The sequence below is a fragment of the Entamoeba invadens genome (genome assembly GCF_000330505.1).
Source record: "Entamoeba invadens IP1 unplaced genomic scaffold scaff_1105074725991, whole genome shotgun sequence".
Lineage (NCBI taxonomy): Eukaryota > Evosea > Mastigamoebida > Endamoebidae > Entamoeba > Entamoeba invadens.
Window position 1 is genome coordinate 199,825 of NW_004440432.1, and position 23,848 is coordinate 223,672.

The 23,848-nt window shown below is 26.7% G+C and overlaps 4 protein-coding genes across 4 annotated transcripts; 2 read left to right on the plus strand and 2 right to left on the minus strand.

Annotated features, from left to right (window-relative positions):
* Nucleotides 1-5,436: 5,436 nt before the first annotated feature.
* On the minus strand, nucleotides 5,437-6,200 carry EIN_360360 (malic enzyme, putative; the record flags this gene model as incomplete). The annotated part of the gene is made up of 2 exons (XM_004257626.1): nucleotides 5,437-5,832; nucleotides 5,889-6,200. The coding sequence occupies 2 exons, from the start codon at nucleotides 6,198-6,200 to the stop codon at nucleotides 5,437-5,439; spliced, it is 708 nt and encodes a 235-aa protein (XP_004257674.1).
* Nucleotides 6,201-13,420: 7,220 nt separating this feature from the next.
* EIN_360370 (glyceraldehyde-3-phosphate dehydrogenase, putative) lies at nucleotides 13,421-14,173 on the plus strand (the record flags this gene model as incomplete). Its single annotated transcript, XM_004257627.1, has 1 exon — nucleotides 13,421-14,173. One exon carries the CDS (start codon nucleotides 13,421-13,423, stop codon nucleotides 14,171-14,173), a length of 753 nt encoding a protein of 250 aa, XP_004257675.1.
* Nucleotides 14,174-16,797: 2,624 nt separating this feature from the next.
* On the plus strand, nucleotides 16,798-17,456 carry EIN_360380 (glyceraldehyde 3-phosphate dehydrogenase, putative; the record flags this gene model as incomplete). Its single annotated transcript, XM_004257628.1, has 2 exons — nucleotides 16,798-16,853; nucleotides 17,024-17,456. The coding sequence occupies 2 exons, from the start codon at nucleotides 16,798-16,800 to the stop codon at nucleotides 17,454-17,456; spliced, it is 489 nt and encodes a 162-aa protein (XP_004257676.1).
* Nucleotides 17,457-23,031: 5,575 nt separating this feature from the next.
* On the minus strand, nucleotides 23,032-23,823 carry EIN_360390 (tyrosine kinase, putative; the record flags this gene model as incomplete). Its single annotated transcript, XM_004257629.1, has 3 exons — nucleotides 23,032-23,339; nucleotides 23,441-23,518; nucleotides 23,559-23,823. Coding segments are annotated over 3 exons (651 nt in total), but the record flags the coding sequence as incomplete, so codon positions are not given.
* Between the last annotated feature and the right edge of the window lie 25 nt (nucleotides 23,824-23,848).

Consider the following 23,848-nt stretch of genomic DNA (forward strand, 5'->3'; position numbering starts at 1 on the left):
TGCCACGTCATAACATTTTAAGGATAAATTGCGAGTGAAAAAAACCGACCAATAAGATTCAATCTGGTCTATAGATAGTAACTATTATCAAAATTATAAAATTAAATATATTTTATTATTTGTTTAACAAGTTGTTTTTTTAAAAAAATAAATTTATCAATCTATTGGAAACGTGTTTTATAGTTATAATGTGAAAGTCATTTATAACAATTGATCGTATTGATAATCGTTTTATTCAAATATAATATTTAATTTGTGTTATCGTTATAAGTTTTGAAATAGATTGTTTTTATCGTTGATGGCATTGATCAAATGGTAATTTATGTGTGGTGATATACGTAAAAACAGTCATAATATAATTGATATCGTTTAAAGATATGTAACGATAATTTAATAACTTATGTTAATGATATATAAAATTTAATTATTTATAATATTTTTATTATATTGATACGAGTGTTATTACACTATCATTTTGTTTTTAACACGATTTTATACCTATTTGTTCAAGGTATTAATTGTTTTAAAGCGTCTTGTATATTTTGTTGTCACATCACTATAAAAATTTATGGTAATATAACTTTAATTATAATAAATAATAATAAATCCAAAAATTTTTAATAAAATAATTATAAAAAAACTTATTGTTTTAATGGTTTCAAAGACAAATTTTATAATTTTGATAATAGTTACTATCTATAGACCAGATTGAATCTTATTGGTCGGTTTTTTTCACTCGCAATTTATCCTTAAAATGTTATGACGTGGCAGCTCTAGAGCGTTCTTTTTGTTATTCAATAAACAAAAATTACACAAAACTTAAAACCAAAATCGGGAAACATGTCCTAATCGGAACTGCGTTAATTATATTTTTTTCAATTTTTGTTCTATTTCGGGCTGTCAAAATTGACTCCCAAAGGTATATAAGCAATGGCCATTGTATATTGTAATTAACTTAATTACTTATTAAAAAAATATTTGCTATTTTTCTTTATCAAGTATAAATATAGTAATTATTTGAATACTATTAATTTATAATAATATTTTATCTTTGTTTTAAAAAGTTATATTATAACTAGTATCAAATAATATTACTATGTGAACTATTAATATTGGTTTTTAATGCCATTTGAAACTAAATGAAACACAATGTACTATATTTATTAATAAAGATATTATTTTATGTTAATTATAAAGTTATTTTTGAAATTAATAACAAATTATACTAAACTATAATTGAAAAGAAACTATTTATTTAAGCGAAATGTTGGCATTCTAATGAATGAAATTAAAACCACTCTTTGTTATATTGATCGAGCACTTGGCTGTTAGTAATACATTTGCTAACCGTGTCAATTGACATTAAATACTTATTTTTTAACATTTTTTTTAAATACAAATTTAATTTTCTGTCATCAACATTTTCTCTTTTATAAAAATAACACTCTACTATTCATCATAAACATTTCACATATATGTTGTTTATTTTTTTCAAATAAATAATGATTATTGATTCAATATTCTTTAATATTAAAAAACAATAAAACAAGATACTTTAATTTAATAATAACATTAGGTTTTCGATCTTTATTTTGTATATTTAGATAATAAAAAATCAAATAGCTTGAGATTTTTTTGATATTTTGTTATATTGTTTTGTTTTTTATAATTTCTTTTAATGCCTGTTGTTTACATATGGTTAAAATTATTATTTATACACTAAATAATGTTAACAGTTATTTAAATACCAACACTGTATTTGTTTTTTTTTGTTCATTTACAATTAAAAAATAACTTTTACATAAAAATTTCGATGTTTATCTTAAAAAACGTATTAAATTCATGTTTTCGTTCTTTATAACTTAGATTTTAAATTATTTGGTTAATTTTTGCATTTAAAATTGGAGAAGAAAATACTTGACTCACATGTAAATAATTTTTATATTAAATTCAGGGACTTACCTTTTACACCCACTACCGCTATAAATAAACGTTTATAACACAAAAATAAAACATTTTTGTATTTTTGGGTTTTTGAATCTTGAAAAATAGGGTTTTTTATTTACATCTAATAAAGTAAAACAAGTAAAACGTTTTATATAAAACGTCAAACTTTAATTATTTGTTTTTTGTCGCATGTTTTGGCGCAAAGTGAACGTTTTGATTAATATTCAATTTTAACCCGCTAAAATTTATAATAATTAAATAAACAATACTTTTAATAGTTACGAATCTAAAACTCTTAATTACTAAACAGAAAAACACTCCACAAAAATCCAAGTTCTATTAACTTTCGATGTAAAAACCAAAAAAAGGTAACCCTTATTTGGTTACAGAGGGTATTAAACTACAGACAATTTCATTGATTCAATAGCAAGTGCGTTTATTTCCTACAGCTTCAAAACCCAATCAAAAACAATGGCAGAAGCATCAACTATCTCTGTTTCTGACCAGACATTTTCTTTTTTTGTTACTAAAAACAGCGATTCACAAAAACTTAAACAGACATTCCGTTGTATTTTATTTATATTTTCAGACAAAAAATGGTGTTAGATGTTGTTTAAAAGTTTGTTTTTTGTTTCAATTTATTAATGATATCATATGTTTAATATAAACTAAAATTCAAAAAACGATAGTGTATTTATTAATATTTTTTTGGTAATTTTTCAAGTTTTATCTTACTAAACTTTTATCCTCTTTTTTGGATCTAACAAAAATTTAAGGAAAAAGTGGCTTAAATTTACACATAAAAAATAAAAATAGACCTTTTTTCAAACAAAAGTTGCTCAAATTTACAAAAGAAATAATCTTGAGTTGTTTCAAATAAAAAAATATCATAAATGCATTTCATTAAAACCCAATTCATGTTATTTTAGATTTGAAACAATTCAATTAAAAATTTGTCAAAAACGAACTATTTTAATGGGATAAAAAACATTTACATAAATAAACAATATTGACTTTTGTAAAACTTTTTTTTAATTTCAACAAAAATCACATTGAAAACAAATTAATATTAATTAATTGCAATATTTAAACTTATAATCTTTAAAATGATTACATGTCTGTTATCAATGAAACAGATAAGCTCATTGTTAATTTATTAAGAGAAGGGAAATCATTTTCTTTTATTACCAAAACACTTCATGTATCACCAAACAGAGTTTCTTATAACAAAAAGAAAATTGAAAACAATGAAGAGTTAATTTCAAAAACTATAGGCAGACCTTCAATTATGACACAACAAAAAATAATAACTTTGATCAAAAAACTTCTATTAATCCAGAATCAACGTGTTGTGATTTGGCTAAATGTATAAATGTATCAAAATCAACAATTCATAGATACAGAAAAATAAACGGGTTTAAATATGGCAAACTAAAGAAATCTCCATTTTTAACAAAAGTTAACATTAATAAAAGATTAAATTTTTGCAAAAAGGCGGTACTAAAGAAAAATTATAAAAAATGGAAAAAGGCTATTATAAGTGATGAGTCGAGATTTGGATTGTTTTCTGATAACGGAAACTGTTGGTATCACAAAAGCAGGGAAATGAGATATAACAGAATAAATTCATTTAATATTGGAAATCAAACTTTACTTATTAAAAAGAACAATAAGATTTTTAAATCAATGTTTTTAACATTTCCAAAACACAACAATTCACTGATGGTTTGGGGAGCAATCGGAAATAATTACAAATCACAGTTGTTACTATGTGACAACAGACTTAATGCAATTGGCTATCAACACATGCTTGAAAGTAATAAAGTGTTTGATGATATTAGACGAAAACGCAACAAACAAATAGTCTATTTCCAACAAGATGGTGCCAAGCCACACACAGGAAAACGACATTGAATTTTTTGGAGAACAATAAAGTGAGATTGACTGGGTGGCCTCCTTCAAGTCCGGATTTATCACCAATTGAAAACGTTTGGTCGATACTTGAAAATAGAATTAGAAAAAAGAAAAAATATTTTAAAAACCAAAAGAGTTTGTTTAGAGTGCTGAAGAAAGAATGGGAATCGATACCAATGGATACAATTAACAATTTAATGCAATCGATGGAAAAAAGATTTTCTCTTTGTATTCAAGAAAAAGGTAAAATCATTGGCCATCTTCTTTAAAAAGAAGTTGTTCGAGAAAAAAGTGTTATTACATTAATTGTATCTTATTTTTACGTGTTTTTAATTAAGATTTTCAACAATTAATGGTTTTAATTTTTGAAAAAAGTTGATATTGAAATATAAATAGATTCCGTAGTTTTCCCAAAACATTATGATAAAAATAGACCAAAATATTATGGGGTACTATCGACTTTTGGGAAACAGTTTATTATTAATGATACAACCTAAATATATTGTTAAAATTCTTTATATAATTATAATACATTTAAAACTTTCTTATAAATTTCTAAAATAATACATAGTATGTTATTTCTTTTTATATTACAATGACGAAAGTGTTGTTAATCATTTTGATGTTGATCTAATAATTAGTTTTGTTATTTCGAATTAACAAATTATTTTTTGACAAGTTATTATGTATTCAAACAAATTTCACGAAATGTACAACCTATTTGGTATTGTTCAAAAAGAATAAGTACATTTAAGTTTGAATTGATTAATAAACGTACTTACTATTAGTGCATACACAATATTATATAACATTTGAAAACACCTCATTTGTATAGTTCTCAAGTGTTACGAAGTACATTTGCATCATCATGTATGTTTCAGATGAAAATGCAAATCGTGTGTTTTGTGACAACATTCGTGGTCTGTCATTGATGTGTTTATACAGTTCAGGAGAAATAAAATATGTCAATATGGCAGTATTTAAAGGTAAACACATAAATTGTGAAAACATATTGGTTAAATGATACTGTTCGTCCGACCACCTTTCTTTGTGTTGACAACATTAAGTGCTTAAAGTTCACAAATGGTGTCATTGCGAACTGTTTAAGTGATGGCTCCAACAGCAAAGACATGTCGTTTGTATTGGACTTGGAATTGTCGGAAACTTCAATTATTTGATAGCTTGCATAGCGACGTCTGCTGCCTCTCGTCGGAAGATGCCTGGCTCGTCCATAGTCCCGATGATGTTGTCTGGTGTGATTCCCCTCTTCTATGCAAAGTCAACTAGTGCCTTAGAAGCTGCGATAGCCATGTTGTTTGTGATTCTCTTTGTTCTAACAATGAGTGCGCCCTTCAAAATAATTGGAAACTTAACAGAGTTGTTGACTTGATTTTGGAAGTCAAGAACTACATCGCCTCTTCTTGTAGCAACGATGTACGCTCCTGCCTCTTTTCCTGGTACGGATAGATCTCAGGCACTGGATTTGCACAGCAGAAGACAATCAGTTTTGTTCCCATTGACCCAATCCAATCACCTTTTGCAACTTACAACCATGTGGTTGTGATATAAAAACGTCTATGTTTTTATTTCAGACCAAGACAAAATCAAAATGTCTTGATTTTGTTTAGGTTTGTGTTCTTGCATATTTCCATTTACCCATTTCCTGTAGAACCGCGAATACTTCTCGATATTGTCACGTCCACAACGAAGCGACCCATTGATATTAAACATCACGATTTTCTTTGGGTCAGCACCCGCACTCACTATCAGTCGCAGGCATGTCGCATTTGCACTCCCAGCACCAATGAAGACCATCTCGATGTCTTCAAGTCTTTTGTAAACCAACCTGAGTGCGTTGAGCAACCCAGCCAACGTCACTGGTGCTGTGCCTTGTTGGTCGTCGTAATAAACGGGGATGTCACAGATCTCTCGCAACACGTCAACCACTTTGTCAGCTTGGCTGCGATATGTCTTCGAAATTGATTGCACCAAAGGTGTGATGTATCCGCTGCACAAACTCATCAAACATCAGCATCAGTCTTCTCAACAACCTTCGAGTCAATGCAGATGGGAACGGCGTCAATACCACACAAGTACTTCATCAGCAGCTTTTTTCCTTTCATCACACCAAGTCCACCAACCGGGGTAACATCGCCATCCGTGACACGGATGTTTGTTGAGATGCGAGATACGCCGGGGGTGTAGTACGCGTTGAACCAGTTAAACCCACATAGTGCGCACTTCGGCATGATCCGGATCTTCACTCGAAAGAATTTGTGCGCCTTCTCAACAAGTGTCTTGTAAAACTCGGTCTGTGTATTGAGTAACCTAGCTAACATTTGTAGAAAGGCACACCACAAGTGATACGCCCCTTTAAGTGTCGAGTTTTACGAAATGTTGTACTTTTATTGTGACACTTCAAGTTTCGCTGCGAAATGTATTTTAAATACGTGTTGTATCTGTTGCAAAAAAATTAATCATCTCACTAGACTGGTAGTTTTTAGAAGTTTTCAAGACGCTCAAAATTGAAACTGTGTAGATACAGCCCACAAACTCTCTAATCAACTCTTATTGACAATTTTTCAACATACTTATTTATAACCAACAAACAATTAATTAATAAATTATTAATATTAAATAAAAAAAGTAATTTCTAATTCAAAAAACAGTTTCTCGAATTATGACCACTTTGACCACATTTTTTACTGTGATAAACTCTTTTAACCAAAGAAGTTGGTTCCACTTTATTCAAACCCTGACCAAAAACAGGTGGCTTCGGTGGAACTACTCTTCCTGGACACGTCACCATTTCTACCATTATTCTGGGTCTTGGTCCTTTTTGAAATTGTGGCGATGGTTCAGTTAAATTGTCAACAAAATTTTGGGTGACTATTAACAAGCGACTTTCTCTCTGGTTAATAGTTACTAAATCTACCACTTGCAGATTTAGTTACTATTAAACTTTGTCGGAGTCTTTTCCCCTTTTCTTCAACAATAAATTCTTCAATGTGTTCTGTTGTTTCTTTTTTCCCTTTCAAAACGTTGTTGACGAATTCATAATATCTCACCAATGGAGTGTTGTCTTTTTTAAAAAACGTTTTCAATTACTTCAAGGGCAAAGTGTAAATCGCTTCGGCTTTTTGATGGCTTAACTGTCTTGTCAACTGAAATGGTTTCAGTTGAATGAACACATTTTGTAATCTCAAAGAGTTTTTCATTGAAAATTGTGGCTGGAAGTGGGAAACACCATTTTATAGAGTACAGTGAAACCAAGTGAATGTAAAGGTATTTGTTATCTATGAATTGGTCGCAGTTGCACGAAGATAAAGTGGTGCCATCAAAAATCATTCCCATACCATTTATCGGGGGTCTATAAACTGGTTGGGATCCATAAACTAGTTGGGGAATGCTCCAAAACATCGAAATTAATACAATGTAAAACATAATCAATTATTATTTATTGTTATTATTCAAAAGAACAAAAACCCTTGATTTTCCGTTTTCGCTCACTTTTTGGAACAATTTTGATTTATTTGTTTGTGGAAGGAAAATGGATTTATTAACTGGCCAATAATATGAACGCTTTTTGTAAGTCAAGTATTGTATTTGTAACTTTTAAAAACATATTTTTTACAAATATTGTTTTGTAACAAACCCGTTGCAAAGTGACGTATAAAAATTTGCAATAATTTTTGTTTTTTGGAACGAAAAATGAAACCTCTGTTTTTGTATTTATCTAAAAAATAGTCATCGTTTCTCTTAACGATGATGTTTATTTTAATATGTTTAAACACAAAGTATTATATATGATACATGTGGGATAAGGTTATAATATTATTGTTCGTTATAAAGGGTAATATGTTAAAATATGTGTTTTAAAAAGTTAAAAAACGAATCCCTGTAAAAATAATTTATACTCTTTATTTTGAAAAATTGGAATTTCAAATTGTTGTAACGGACTCTGTGATAACATCTATAAAATAAATAAATTGAAATGAATGATAGGTAAATGCACAACATTAATAATTGTAAGGTTGTTGATTTTTTTGAAAAAAAATGAAAAAAATAGTTTTATTGATAATAAATTATATAATTGTTTTAGTTTTATAAATTAATAAAGTCAACTTTGATAAACACATTCTTGGATATCAAGAGTGAGTTTTGTTGTTAATAAAAAGCTGTTAACAACATGTTAAATACACCATTTGAATGTTGTTTGTCTGATCCCTGTTATTTATTAAAGAATAAGTTGATGTTTGAATAATTATTCTTGATAAAATAATAATTTTATAAACTAATAAATACGCATATTAAATATTATTAATAATTATAACACATAATAGTATAATATAACAAACATCTAAAGTAAAAACATTTTTATAAAAATAATGTTTTTTATTAAAATAATTTCAATAAATATTTTAATCGCCATTTATTGCCATAATAATTTCAAATGAATCTCGATAAACAATTAAAATTTAATAATTTATTATATTAAAATATTAATTGTATTAATCAAAAACGTTGTTACGTTTCAATTCAAAATTTAAATAAGATAAAATTACATAAAAATATAATGGATTAAAAAGTCAACAGATTTAAAAACGAATTTTGGACTATAAAAGAAAATGTTTTGAACTCAAAACAGTAATTCATTGCGATATTTATAATATGCGGGGAGAGATTGTGATAAAATATAATATATAATGTGTGTGAGAGCGAGATAATTTAATTTGCCATGGTCGTTGACCACTTTTTGTGTAGTGTGTGAACAAAATGTTTGAATGTGTGCTATATGATAAAGGAGAGAACACAATTCTCTTCCGAAATAATATATTTTATCCACAAAAATATAAATGATTCGTTTTTATTCATTGGTTGTTTTTGATTTTTTATTAATTTCTAAAATTGCAAAACAACAAAAACAAAAATAGAAATTAACATGTTTTATACTTCCCAAAACTGCAGAGCAGGGTTTTTCTTTTCCAAAATGTGTGTAAATATTGTTTTTTCCTTTAAAAGTTTCTAATAAATTCCCCAACCAGTTTATAGACCCCCTTTATTACAGTTAGTAGCAACCCATTGTATTTTTGTATTAAAGGGTTTCTTGAGGATAAGGTGTATCCTCAGGATTAAAGCTATCCCCATTAAAAAATATTTTTCTGAGGATACAAAAATCAAATCCATAAGGTTCAGTTCCCCATAAGGCCCACTCTCATAACTCAAGTTATAATTTACATTTAATATTTCGAGTCAAAGTTCGAATTTTAAATGATGGTAATAATTTGTCATAAATGCCAAAAGATTAAAAACAATCAAAAACAATCACCAAAATAATCAGTGAACAAAAACAATAATTATATCTCGCGAACTTGAGACGGGAAATAATAAAATGTGAATTATACTTGTTCATATTATGATTATAAACTTATTGATATTATTTTCGAATCCGTTATAATAACATAATAATTAAAATTTACGTTTAAATTGATAATTGTTTTTTTATCAAAATGAAAATTGAAAAAGTCGAAAACAATGATTTTCTAAAAATGTAATTTAAAAATAACAAATTTATAAATAATTTTGTAATTTATGCATTGTTCAAATTTATTATAATAACAAAGTTAATAATGTTGTGTATATTTTAATATGATTGTTTCATTTTGATATTAACTTGTGTTTTAAACAGATTTACAGTTCTGAGGATGGCAATTATTTTCTGAGGATGACGGAAATAGAAAGTTTACACTTTTACATCTGTCTGAAATGTATATTGAGTAAGTTACTATTTTTGAATATGGGAACACGTCATTTCACTTTTTAGATGTTTAAGTCCGTGTTGATAATGTCTGTTTGTTACACGACTTACCACCCTCAGAGATATGTATAGCACTGCCACTATTGATTTAAAATTCTATAAATAAAATTATCAAAGAATTTTTATAAAGTGAGTTTTGTTAATTGATTATATCAAAAATCGTCAAAACAATACAAAAACGCCAAATAATATATAAAATTGATTGATAAATTGAACACATTTCTATTGAGAATTAATATTGTATAAAAAATAATATTAATATAAACATATATTTCTTGTGTATATATGTTTTGAAAAATAAATAAAACCATTTAAAACAAAAACAATAATTTTACAAATTTGTTTATTTATCAATCGTTGTCTTATCGATCTTCAAAACCTCGCGTTTTGAATTTGCGCAAATACATAAATTGTCATCGCATAGAGTATACGTTATTAATACGTTATTTGCTATCAATTTATATTGTTTGAAATATCATGAATTGATTTATAATAAATTGTATTTTTTTGTAAAAAAAAATTAAAAATTGTTAGATTAATTTGTTTTGTGATTTTGATAAATAAATCGACTTTTTCGATAATTTATATGTCTGCCAAATGTTTTCATTTAAACCAAGGTTAGTCTAGTGGTAAATCAAAAAATAGAAATAGATTATTTTTTTGTAAAAATCAACTGAAAGAATCATCTTTCAAAAAATCCATAAATAGCATTTTTAAAGAAAATCATGTGTTTCAAAATATACCTTTTTGATCTTAGGCAAAAAAATCTAAATTGAAAGAAATTATTTTTAAGATATTTACCATCTTCAGAAAAATTAACAATCCTCATGAATCCCTTTATTATAAAAAAATAAAATTTTAACAACAATAATTTTAGTACTTTTATAAATTAAGACGTGTTTTATATCAAAAACGATGAACAACATATATTGATTAATTTATGTATTTTTTATGTCGATGAAGCGATAATAATTATTATATATGATATCTTAAATAAAAACTCGTATTTTAATGAGTATTTCGCATTCAACTGCATTTTCAAAAAATGTGAAATAATAATTCGTTTTTGTCAAATTATATTTCTTAAATAAGCTCGAGGTTCTGACAATATTTTTTATTTAGAATTAATCATCAACGCAAAATACAAAATTATTATCACAAACCAAATGTAGTGTCAATAAGTGACAATGGTGATAAAATGTATTATTTTTAAAATGTTCCATATAGTTTATGTTAAATGCGATAAGTTTAATATGTTATTACAAAAGTATTATATTTATATTTAATCTGTGTTGGTCGTATCAAATTTTTGCTATTGGTGCATTTAAAAACAGTTTACATGTGACTTGAATGGTCGTACTAATAACAATGCAGTTCAAATCTTTTTATTGATAAGCTCCTTTTTTAAAAAAAACTATGTCGATAAAAGTTTTTGAAAATGTAAAACACTTTTTATAAGTAACTTACTTCCGAACAATCACTTAAAAATCGGCACATTATAGAGATTTGTTGTGTTTAAAGCGTAAATATCCGAACTCTTGTCTGTTTAGTTATAAACAATTATTAACATAATTGAATTAATTCATCATGTTAACATATAATAACTTTGGTTGACAACAAATAAATTTTCTGTTATGTTTAATAATTATTTTTTGGTTTTTTATAAACATTATTTCAATTCATTATCATATATATTATAATAAACTAGATCAACTCAATTTTTATCTTCGAATACTCAAATTAATTTAATATAATTAAATATTAACTAAAAATTTAATTTGTTGTATTTAAAAGATGATTCAATTCATTCAAAGATGATTGATCAATTGACTTTTTCGTTTTATCTTATTTTACAACTAAAATATAATTATTTAAAAGTGATGTATTTAATAATTTTTAAAGATGACATCAATTTAATTTTTTAATTTGTTTAATTTAAAATCAATAATAATATATTTATTGTGTAGTTTGATAATAAAACGTTTTTAAAAATATTTTATTTCACAAATAAATAATATTGAGCATTGTAAATTAAATAATTAAACTGATTATTTGTACATTAATTTTATTTGCTTTAAATAAACAAAATAAACCAATATTTCAGAAACACTATAAAATAACACAATATAAACTGGAAATAAAAAGTCTGTACTCGATATAATTCTTTTTTGTGTGTTTTTTTTAATATTTTTTGGTAAAACGAATAATTAACAGAATAAAATACATTTAAAAAGAGAAAAACACAGAACATAAAAAACTCATAAATTTTTTAAAAAAGAAAAATAATTATTTTTTAGATGAAAATTTTAAAAGAGTGGAATTGAGTTTTAAAAAGTGGTAAAAAGTGGTTGAGTTTGGCAAATTGTCAAAGAACTTTTTTATTAAACAATGAAACCAGTAATGAGGACGCGAGAAAGTAAAATGTGTGATAAACTCCGTCATCAAAAATTAAAAGACGCATGCACGGATTTGATTAATGGAATATCAATAACAAAGTTTCAACTTCAAGACACCTTTCGAAAAGTACAGTTCATTCATTAAAAGTTAAGTTGAATGAAATCCACAATTTATTCCAAAATTAACAAAAATGGGAAGACCACCAAAAATCACAAAGGACGCTATGAAAAACGTCGAAATGTCAACGATAATCAATCCACAATCAAGTAGTCATAAAGTTGGGATGGAAATTGGTCTAAGTGCAACAACAGTTAATTCTATACGCCACGAATTAAAATTTCATTATGGAAAAGCGATCAAAAGACCATGTTTAACAGATAAACATATTGAATCACGATACACTTTTTGTAGAAAACAGCTGTGGCAAAAGAATATTAATAAATGGACAAGTTGTGTCATTATCTCAGATGAAAGTCGTTTCTGTCTTCACTCCGATGGTATGATGATGTGGAAACCTTGGGGATATCACCCAGATACAATTTTTGAATCGACTCCCAAATATGACCGCTCTGTAATGGTCTGGGGAGCAATTGCAAAGGATTTCAAAAGCAAACTTGTCTTCTGTTCCAACAGACTCGATTCAGCTAAATATTTAGACATTCTAAAAGAATCGGGAGTTTTTGATGAAGCTGTTGAAAAGTGGGGACGAAAAAAATTTGTTTTTCAACAAGATGGAGCTCCTTGTCATACTTCAAAGACGACATTAACAAAACTACAGGGAATGGGCATCAAAGTACTTCAAAAATGGCCTGCTAACTCACCTGATCTAAGTCCCATAGAACATCTATGGTCGATAATGGAAAAGAAAATAAGAGAAAAAACAAAAGTGTTTGAAAATGAACAAAAATTAAAAGAAGCTTTATTGCTTGTATGGGATGAAATCCCGATACAAACAATCAACAATTTGATTGAATCTATCCCAGAAAGATTCAAATTGTGTTTGAAATCAAAAGGTGGGTTTATTGGTGACAAACTTTAATTATTAAAGTTAATAAGGTTTGTCGTGTGGAACGTATAAAATTTGGGTAATTCAGCTTAACTGTTGCATAATTCCCACATTATTCGCTGATTCTATTTTTGAATTGATTTTGGTTGTTATAAAAGTGTGTACTTCGAAATAAAAATTATGAAAAATAGATTTGAATCTTAATAAATATCGGGAAAATACTCTAAAATAAACAAATTGATTAAAAATGGTACACACTTTTTATTTCCAGTTTATACTCATTACCACGTGTGTAATCAATTTAAATGCTGTTATGTATCTTTTTAAACATCAGTTAAATGTCAATCAAAGTTGGAATTAATGGTTTTGGAAGAATTGGAAGATTGGTTGCAAGAGTGATTCTTACCCGCCCCGAGTTCGACTTGGTTGCTTTGAACGACCCATTCATGGACCCAAAGTACATGGAATACATGCTCAAGTATGATACTGTCCATGGAAAGTTCCCAGGCACCATTGCTGTTGAAGGAGGCAACTTAATCATTGATGGGCACAAAATTATTGTTGTAGCTGAAAAAGACCCGGCTCAAATTGGATGGGGGAAACTCGGTGTAGACTATGTTGTTGAATCCACTGGTGTCTTCACCACAATCCCTAAATGCGAAGCTCACCTTAAGGGAGGTGCCAAAAAAGTCATCATCTCCGCACCATCTGCTGATGCCCCAATGTTTGTTGTTGGTGTCAACACTGAAGCCTACAAACCAGAGATGAACGTTTTGTCCAATGCCTCGTGCACTACCAACTGCCTTGCTCCACGTGCCAAGATTATCAATAATGAGTTTGGTATTATTGAAGCATTGATGACCACCATCCACTCCACTACTGCTACTCAAAAGACAGTCGACGGTCCATCCGGAAAGGACTGGAGAGCTGGCAGATGCGCGGGTTGTAACATCATTCCAGCTACTACTGGGATTGGGGGAAAACTCGCCCCTATACAAACTCGCCCCCCCCCGAGAATTCACCCCTGTAATTTCACAAAAGTTCAACACAAGTTCAACAAAATTTCAACAATAAATTTTTGTATACAATAAATAAAATATTTATTTTTACTTTAATTTATATTAATAAAATAAAATAATTATTTATAATAAATATATACATGTGATGATTTTAATATTATTTATTCAAAAAAACAACAAATGATCATTTTGTTCATGTTTTATATTATATAATATTATTATAAAAAACATTTTTATATTAAATGATATTAAACATCAATTATATTTCGTTTTTATCGTTAATTAAATACTATTATATTTTAAATAATAACAATAATAATTAAATAATAAAATATTATGTTATAATAAAAACAAATGAATACTGATATAGATTTGTAAATTAATTAAATGATTTAGTTAAGTTTGTTTCTTTTCTTTTTATTATTTCTCTGAGCCGACATTGTTTTCATCAATTTTTTGGTTTCTTTTGCAACACTTTTTCTCCTTCTTAACTTGGGTGTTTTATAATTGTTATTTTGCATTGATAATTCAACATCTTCTAAAAAACACTCGGTTGATTTCCAACTTCGTTTCTCAATTTGAATTTTTTTGTCACTTACAATTGTGTAAAATAAATTATCTTTTCTGTGTATTAATTTAATTTTCATTTTGTTATAATGTAAATTTACCAAACTCTATATCTATATGTTGTTCAGTTGGTTGTAATTTCTGATTTGTTTTTTCTTGTGTTTCACCAACATTTGTGCAATTATTTTCTTGTTCTAATATTTCGATAATTTTATTTTCATTATCGACCCCAAGCGCACTTGACTCGGCATCAGATTCAAAAACGGTTCTATTTTCCTTTCTATTTAAAATGATTATACAATCTATCAAAAATTGTTTCGATGTCAAAGGAATTTCACTAAATAACTCTTTTTGTTTTTCGTTAATTGACATATTTTTCTCAGTGGTTTTTTGTTTTGTCGTCGTTTAATTAACTGTGTGTTATTTTGAAAAAATTTGACGTCCAATATTTTTAGATATTTTTTGAGTTTTTCTATAAAAACGTGAACATTTGGATGTGTTAACCCATTCAATCTGTTCAAAGCAGAATGAAAGCTTTCTGCACGATTTGATGTCCTTTCTGTTAATCCATAGACACACCAAACCCGTTTTTTAAAAGCCCCGATTAAATAATTGTTTTTGAAATAAATCAACACTTTGTTTATATCTTCATCGTTGTTGTCTTTTACAATTTCATCAAATGCGAAATTAATTCTATATTCTGGTAGATAAGGAAAACACATTAACATTTTCGCTACAAATTTAAGTTGGTCTCCATCAACATACCTTTTTAAAGACCAAGATATGAAACTTTTCGAAACAATGATTGACAGTAATGAAAATGACAACATTTTATTATTGTATCTTTTTCAAAAAGTCTTCCAAAATAAACCAAATTGAAATCCCCGATTACAATTTTATTTTGATGAAAAATTGGTGTTTCACATAGCTCTTCGACTTTTTTAAATAAAACATCATAACTTTCAAGTGATTTGGATTTCATACAACAATAAAAAACTGGAAAACTTTGACCGTTTTGAAGACCTTGAATAGTATATAGTTGAGAAAAAAGTTCTAAATGTAAAACTGAAATTCTAATATAATATATATTTTATAATTTTATTTTAATCACAATGATAATATAATATATTATTATCATATTTTTTAATATACAATATACAATATACAATATACAATATACAATATACAATATACAATATACAATATACAATATACAATATACTATATACAATATACTATATTCTATATACTATATACTATATACATTATTTTATGTTTTATGTTTGAATTTTTCAATTTATTGTGATAAAAATTAATATTAATATTAAAAATAATAATAATAAAAGTTAATTGTTGAATAAAATGTAATATCATTTGAATTATTTTTTCGATGCAATTAAATAACAAACTTGGACATGTTTTAAGAGTGCCATCAATAAGAAGTATTGTTGATTGGCAAATTAAAGAAAAATATTCTTTTTTCCCAAAAATAACCATTTCTTTATCACAGTATAATATCAATTCTTTTTCTTCATCTGTAAATACAATTTGATCGGTTGATGTTGGGTTTGGAGCAATTTGTTTATTTAATTTCACAAACCTTTCTCCGGTTGAAAATCGTTTGGTCGAACCCAAAACATAATTTTCAGCGACTATTTCTAAAGTTGTTTTATATGTCGAGGAATTGCTTTTTGAAGAATCTCTAAGCAAACACGTGTAGTAATCATCAAAATAATCAGAAGTTTCATGTCCGTGTTCTTTTTTACCACGAAATTCAAAATTGTCTAAATGACCATATTCATCTCGATGATACCAAATTAGTTTTCCGCATACTCTACAACGAAAAGACCCGGTAGCGCGATCTTTTGGAGAAAATTTATAACCGTCAACATAAGGCATTTCTTCGCCTCTTTCAGATTGTAATATTACAAAATGTGGAGGAGAAGGAAAATTTGATGATGGATTCTGATGAAATTCCATTTTTTAAATAAATGGTTTTTGTATTTTAACCCCCATAAAAATTACTAGGTTTTAATATACATAACGGTTTTAAATTATTATTGTATAATCATATTTAATTAACGATAAAAACGAAATATAATTGATGTTTAATATCATTTAATATAAAAATGTTTTTTATAATAATATTATATAATATAAAACATGAACAAAATGATCATTTGTTGTTTTTTTGAATAAATAATATTAAAATCATCACATGTATATATTTATTATAAATAATTATTTTATTTTATTAATATAAATTAAAGTAAAAATAAATATTTTATTTATTGTATACAAAAATTTATTGTTGAAATTTTGTTGAACTTGTGTTGAACTTTTGTGAAATTACAGGGGTGAATTCTCGGGGGGGCGAGTTTGTATAGGGGCGAGTTTTCCTTTTCCCACTACTGGTGCTGCCAAGGCTGTCGGAAAAGTCATCTCATCATTAAACGGAAAGCTCACTGGTATGTCATTCAGAGTTGGAACTCCAGACGTCTCATGTGTCGATTTGACTGTCAGAACTGAGAAAGAGGTTACAATCGAAAATATCAACGCTGCTATCACTAAATACGCTGAAGGTGAACTCAAGGGAATTATGGGAATTACACACGACTTGGTCGTCTCATCGGACATCATTCACGACGACAGAAGCTCTATCTTCGATGCTGCTGCTACCATTATCTTGAACCCACACTTCTGCAAACTCATTGCATGGTACGATAACGAGTGGGGATATTCCACAAGACTCGTTGATCTCATCCAGATCATCAGCAAAGTTCATTAAGTAATTCAGCACTACTCGGTTTTATGTTTTAAATAATCGTATTTGTTGATGGTGTATCTTAATATAAAATTTTTATATGTAAAAATGTTATTAAATTGTTTTGAAAATGTAACAATTTATATTTGAAAAATTAATATGTAATTATTTCGATTTTAATAAAATAGTACTTTAACCTTACGATAATTTTGTTTTTATGAACATTTTTTGAAAAAAATTGTTGATGATAACACAAATGTTAGTGTTTTAATTTAAACATTTCTAAAAATTGAAAAAAAGGAAAATTTATAAATTATTGTTTGCGGGATATGTTTGTTTACTGTTTACATTTCAAAAGAGTCGCTACAATGTTAGTTTTTTGTATATCATATCAAGTTCAAAAAAAAACAAAAACAATAAAATAAAAAGTGTTTTATATAAATCGGTAACATTATCGTATGGTTAAAATGGTCTGATACAATTATGAATTTCTAGAAACATTTGTCTTATCTTAATCATTTTTCAAATAAATTTGTAATGAAAAGCGATTATTCTTATTGGTGTTTAGTTTTCATGTATTTTATAAAGAAGCTATTTACACTTTACAATAATTATAATAAAATAAAGTAAATTAACCACACAGTCAAAATAATATATTAATTATTATTCTGTTTTTATGAGTATTTGTAACACACAAAACAAGATTATTTTTGATTGTTTATAAACAAAAAATCATTTTTATATGATTATAAATACACATACAAATTATATAAACAATTTCCACAAGTACATAGATGATTACAGGTAGTTAAAACCTCCCGTCTTTTTAACAGCTTCCACTTAATTTTATATATTTAAATAATATTAATATAATAAAATGTATTGTATTGTTTTCAATGAAAGTTGAATATGTACAGTGCATACTTTTTCTGTCCGAGGTGTGTATCCTAGTTTGTATAACAATTTCATTTTTTATAACTATTAAACCGATAAAAAGCGGTTAAAAAAACCAGAGCGTTCTTTTATCACTCTATAGAATGCGCTTTTTTTGTTTAATCCTTTTTGTTCAAAATCGTTTTTATGTAACTTTTGTTTATAAAAAGTAATTTTTGTTTAGAGTACACATATTTTTGTGTCAAAATAATTAAATTTATCAAATAATGATTAGTTATCCGTGTATTTATCATGTCCTCATTTTTGTGGTTATTCGATTAATGGTTAGTTATAAATAGATTTTAAGTGTTGTTGTGTCTTTTGGCATAAAAATGTGTTTTTGTATTCAAATAAAATATCATAAAATCATTAATTATTGGTATGAAACAACAAAAATATAAAAACATGATATTAGTAATTATTAAATACGCATACAACCCTTTTATCATATTAAAACGAATATAATCTTGTTTTTAAACAAAAGATTAGTTGTTAAGTATGTCACAATACACAATTTTCAATTTAGAAACACATCGTCATCATTTAACAAATTCACCTGTAATGTATTACAATCAAACAACTATTCCATATCAAAGTTGTTATATACAACCCCAATTGATAACATCTGAACTTTTACAACCAATATTTTCAACACCAAGTTTAGGAACGAATCTACCAGAATTACAAAATGTTCAACAAACACCATTTTTTTCTTTATCAAGGCAAAACATATTTAATTCAATTCCCCAAAATGTTGATATTCAGCCCTTTTATAACAACCAAGATAATACTAAGATAAACCACGTTCTCGAAACAGTTTTAAGTTCTAAAGGTACTTATTTGCCGGTATTAGATGGAATTTTGTTTTACAAAGATGGAAACAGTAAAAATGGATTTAAATGTTCATGTTTTAGAGATTTGTGTAAAGTAAAAATTAAAACAGAATTAGTAAAAGATGGTGATGTTTATAATTTTAAATCCTTTGTATTTGTTGGTGACAATATTCACGAACATAAAGATTGCCCACATTTAGAAAAATTAAATAGTATTAAAGACATTGGAAAAATAGCGTTAAATCATAATCCTCAGCTTCCTAGATCCGAAGGTATGAAAAATTTTGATTATTTAAAATACAAGTCCCGTCGTTCTTCTGGTAAAAAATTGTTTTCTGAAAAATACAACAAAATTCATAATGTTAAGGGAAATTTTGATGAACATGAATGTTATAATGAATATCATATTTACAAAGATAATAAAATGGATATTTTTTGTTGTAAACAAAAATTAAAACAAATTACGAACATTGTCACTTTTTGTCTTGATGGAACTTTTAAAGCTGCCCGAAACCTTATTACCAGTCGTATACAATTCATGGAATATTAGCAAATGGACAATGTTTTAGATTGTTTCATTGTCTTTTGATGGACAAAATGAAAACCAATTATGACACAATGATTGATGTTGTAATGGGGTATGGTGTTACTTTCGGCATTTCAATGTTTCACAAAGAATCAACAACACTTGTAGATTTTGAAATTCCAGTAATTCGTTCTCTAACAGAAAAAACAAAAACAAAAATTCAAGGGTGTTTGTTCCATTTTGGACAATGTATTTGGAGATATTGTCAAACCATTGGTTTAAAAAAGAGATTAGAAACTGATGAAAAATTATGTAATAATGTAAGAAGACTGAAATCTATCGCTTTTTGTCCAGTAGATGACATTCCTTGTGTATTCCAAAAGCTTAAAGAAGAAAGTATAAAAAAGAAGATGGCGATTTTATAAAAATTATAAATTACTTTGAAAAAACTTGGATAAAAGGATGTTTTATTCCCAAACTATGGTGTGTTTTTGGACAGAATAACAGGACGAACAATTATACTGAAAGTTACCATAATGTTTTTTTCAAAAGAATTGGAAGGAAAAAACCAACACAATGGCAATGGTTGGAATGTATCAAAGATTACGAAAACGAAGAAATGCAAATTGTTTCTAAATGACAACAAGTGGACAATTTAAGCGTACTTCAAAAACATATCAAAAAGAAAATGAAGCAATCAAAAATCTCACAACAAATTACACAACTCAAATAACAACAAATTATTTACACGACTTTTTAGATGGAATATCCCTTGTTGTTAAAAAGTTCAGAGAGGAATGCCTGTATGAAGAATTACCATTTGAACAAAAAAACAAAAATTGATTATGAGGAAGAAAAATTAAAAGAAAAATTGGAAACAAATGATGTGGCAGAATCTATTGAAACATAAGAAAAAAATAAATTTTGTGAAAAGAATGTCAACAAAGTAAACATTTTAGATTATACAATAGAACACGAAGAAAAAGAACATTTGGATAAAATAAAAAGTTCAACAAATAAAAAAACTAAACTAAATACTAAAACAAAAATTCAAAGTAATGATGTTTTTAAACCAAGAAAAAAACAAAATCGAGCAATATGTGGTTCACTTAGCAGTTTATTGAAAAGAATTAAAAAGGGTGTAATTCCTCTTTAAACAACAAATGTATTATTTTTTTCTAAATAAATATATAAAGAAAAATTAAAATATTTAAATTTATAATTAAATATTATTTTAAACAAATATGTTTATTACTAAACATAACAGAAAAACACTAAACAAAAATCAGTATTTTGAAAAAATAAACAAAAATCGTTAAACAAAAAAGTTTCACCCACTCTATCTTGTCTAATTGACCAAAAATATTAAAATTTTTATAAAGTCTGTTTTCTATTTGACAATATTGGGTTTTTACTATTATTTATAATAACAGTATTATATTTTAAAATAAAAATAAAGTGGTTTTTAACAGGCAAATATTATAAGAAGGATTTTTGTCCGTTTATTAACCAAATAATAAAATTTGATTATTAAAAAACTATAAAAAATGATCATAAACAAATGAAGTATTCAAATTCTTACGTATTTGAAAAATAAAATGAAAAGACGTAACAAGTTATTTGAGATTTCATAACAGATACTCAAGAAATATCACATGAATTCACAATTCCACGTGAAATGAATACAATGATAAGCAGATTAATAGAATTTGCAATAACTTCACATTATATTAGATTTTCTTTGAAATTAAACCACTTTAAAACATCCAACGACAAATAATCTCAATATAAAATGGTGCGAATTGAAAGTATCATATTTTCACAATCGTAAATAAACAGAAAAAGATCTTCATTTAAAAATTAAAAAACCTGAAAACGAAAAACTAAAAAAAATAATAATGTTATTAACGAGTTCGCCGAAAAAATACGAACAAATAAATTGTATGCGTGAACTATAAACGCATTGTTAGTAAAGCTTGTTTTGTTCTGTGTAATTTAGGAAATTCAAAAACAGAAATAGATGCGTGATAGAAACTGTCTCTGTCAAGAACTTGCTGCTCTCGACACTCATTGATAAAAAATTCGAAAGGCAAATGGATCCAAATGTTATCAAAACATATTTAAAATATTTGTATTTACAAAGTGAGCAACTTAACATGGGAACCCCCTAAATATTTTTCAAAAATTGATATTTGGCAAATCTTAGTTATATTAGTTCTCAATTGTTATTTGTTTTCTTTAAGTTGTTGGCGGACTAAAAAACCGCTTTATAGTTTTAACAGGTTTTCTTTTTTATTTTTTTAAAACCAAACTATAATTTGCCTTTTATAACTTCTCCCTATTAAAAAAATCACAAGGAAAAAATCTAACCTGTTAATCTAAAAACGATCAATTTTTTTAAAAAAATAAATGTCTGTATTATACTTTTTTTTATTATTATAATACTTTTTTAACAAAAATTTTTTCAAATTTTTTTAATTATTAGAAATTCTATGATGTAAAATATTTAATTTATATCAAAAATGTTATAATATTTTTTTTACAGACAAATTTTAATTTTGTTTACAATTTTTATTGTTTTTTTTAAAAAGTTTTTATAAAAGTTATAATTGTAATATTTGTCAATTATTTTAAAAAAAATTAAGTTTTAGTTTTGAAAAAACTGTTGTATCGGGAATTAATACTTGAATTTTAAAGAATTTGTTTTACCATTGTTAAAAATATTAATTTGGTCTTTAAAACATAAAAAGTTTAAAAATAATTTGTTAATAGGCACTGGTACTCTGCAACAATTTAAATACACTCTTTAAAAAAGTAAACTGACATCCACTCCGCCAAAACTATCTCACGGCATTAACTTCTACTCTATTGCAGAACTTCGTTTGGATGTTTGGTTTGTAAATAATGTTGTTCTTTTTGTTTATGATTTGTCTCATTGTTATTTATTTCTTCAATAAAAATTAAAGTTGTTTGTTTTCAAATTCCTTTGTTGCATATATCACATTAAACAAAAAAGGTTCGTTCAACCTATGTTTGTAACAGCAGCTCTTTTTACTTTAATATTAGGTACTATACTTTTTCTGAAAAAAATAAATTGATCAAATTGTTTAAGTTGTTTTGATAAAATAAACCATGATTTATAATAAACAAAATAATTCAAAAATAAAACTGAATAACAAAAATTGTAAATTTTTTAAGGCGATTCATAAGGTTGAAGGAGTGAATAATGTTTATTGACAGACTTTAGTCCAATTACTGAAATGACGTTGATGTTAATAATTGTTATTGACAAAAAAAATAATTTCAATTAAATGTTAATGCTTTCTAGTTTCAATATTACATCTCTCACGTTTATTCTTTTGTGTACGTCTTGACACCACATATCGTCCACAATGTTGTATATGTCTTCGTTCAAGTAAGACGGCCTTTTTAGGCGTTTTCCGCTCACAACAAAGTCGACTATATCCCATGCAAATTTAAATTGTTTATCCAAATATGGGTCTTTCCATATAGCACATTCAAACAAAGATATAGAAAAGGAAAACACATCTGCGCTTTTTGTGTACTTCTTTTTGTTCAACACCTCAGGTGCCATATATACTGGTGTTCCAACACCTTTTGTAAATGTCATGTTTGTCATTAACAAGTTATTATTTCTTGATGATCCAAAATCAGTCAATTTAGCATTCACTTTTTCATTTATATCTTGTGATAACACAAGAATGTTATCTGGTTTAATGTCTCTGTGTAATATCCCATTATCATGAAGATACGAAATTCCTTATGCTGCATCACTCATAAATTTTATTCTTATTTTTATTTTGATTTCATCACTTGTTTTGTGTTTCATTAAGTCTTGCAAACTGCCGTATTGTGCAAATTCAATGACCATACACGCCTTATTTGGAATAAACACAGCTCCATAAAAATGGACAATATACTCACACCTAAACTTGTCAAGCATTGACACTTCATTTTCAAATTCACCCATTAATCTTTCATCATCTAAAACAGTTTTCATCTTTTTGATTGCAACTACATTTCCTCTAAAACTTCCTTTGTATACAACACCAAACGAACTTTCGCCAAGTTTTACGTCTTCTTTCAATTCATCATAGTCAATA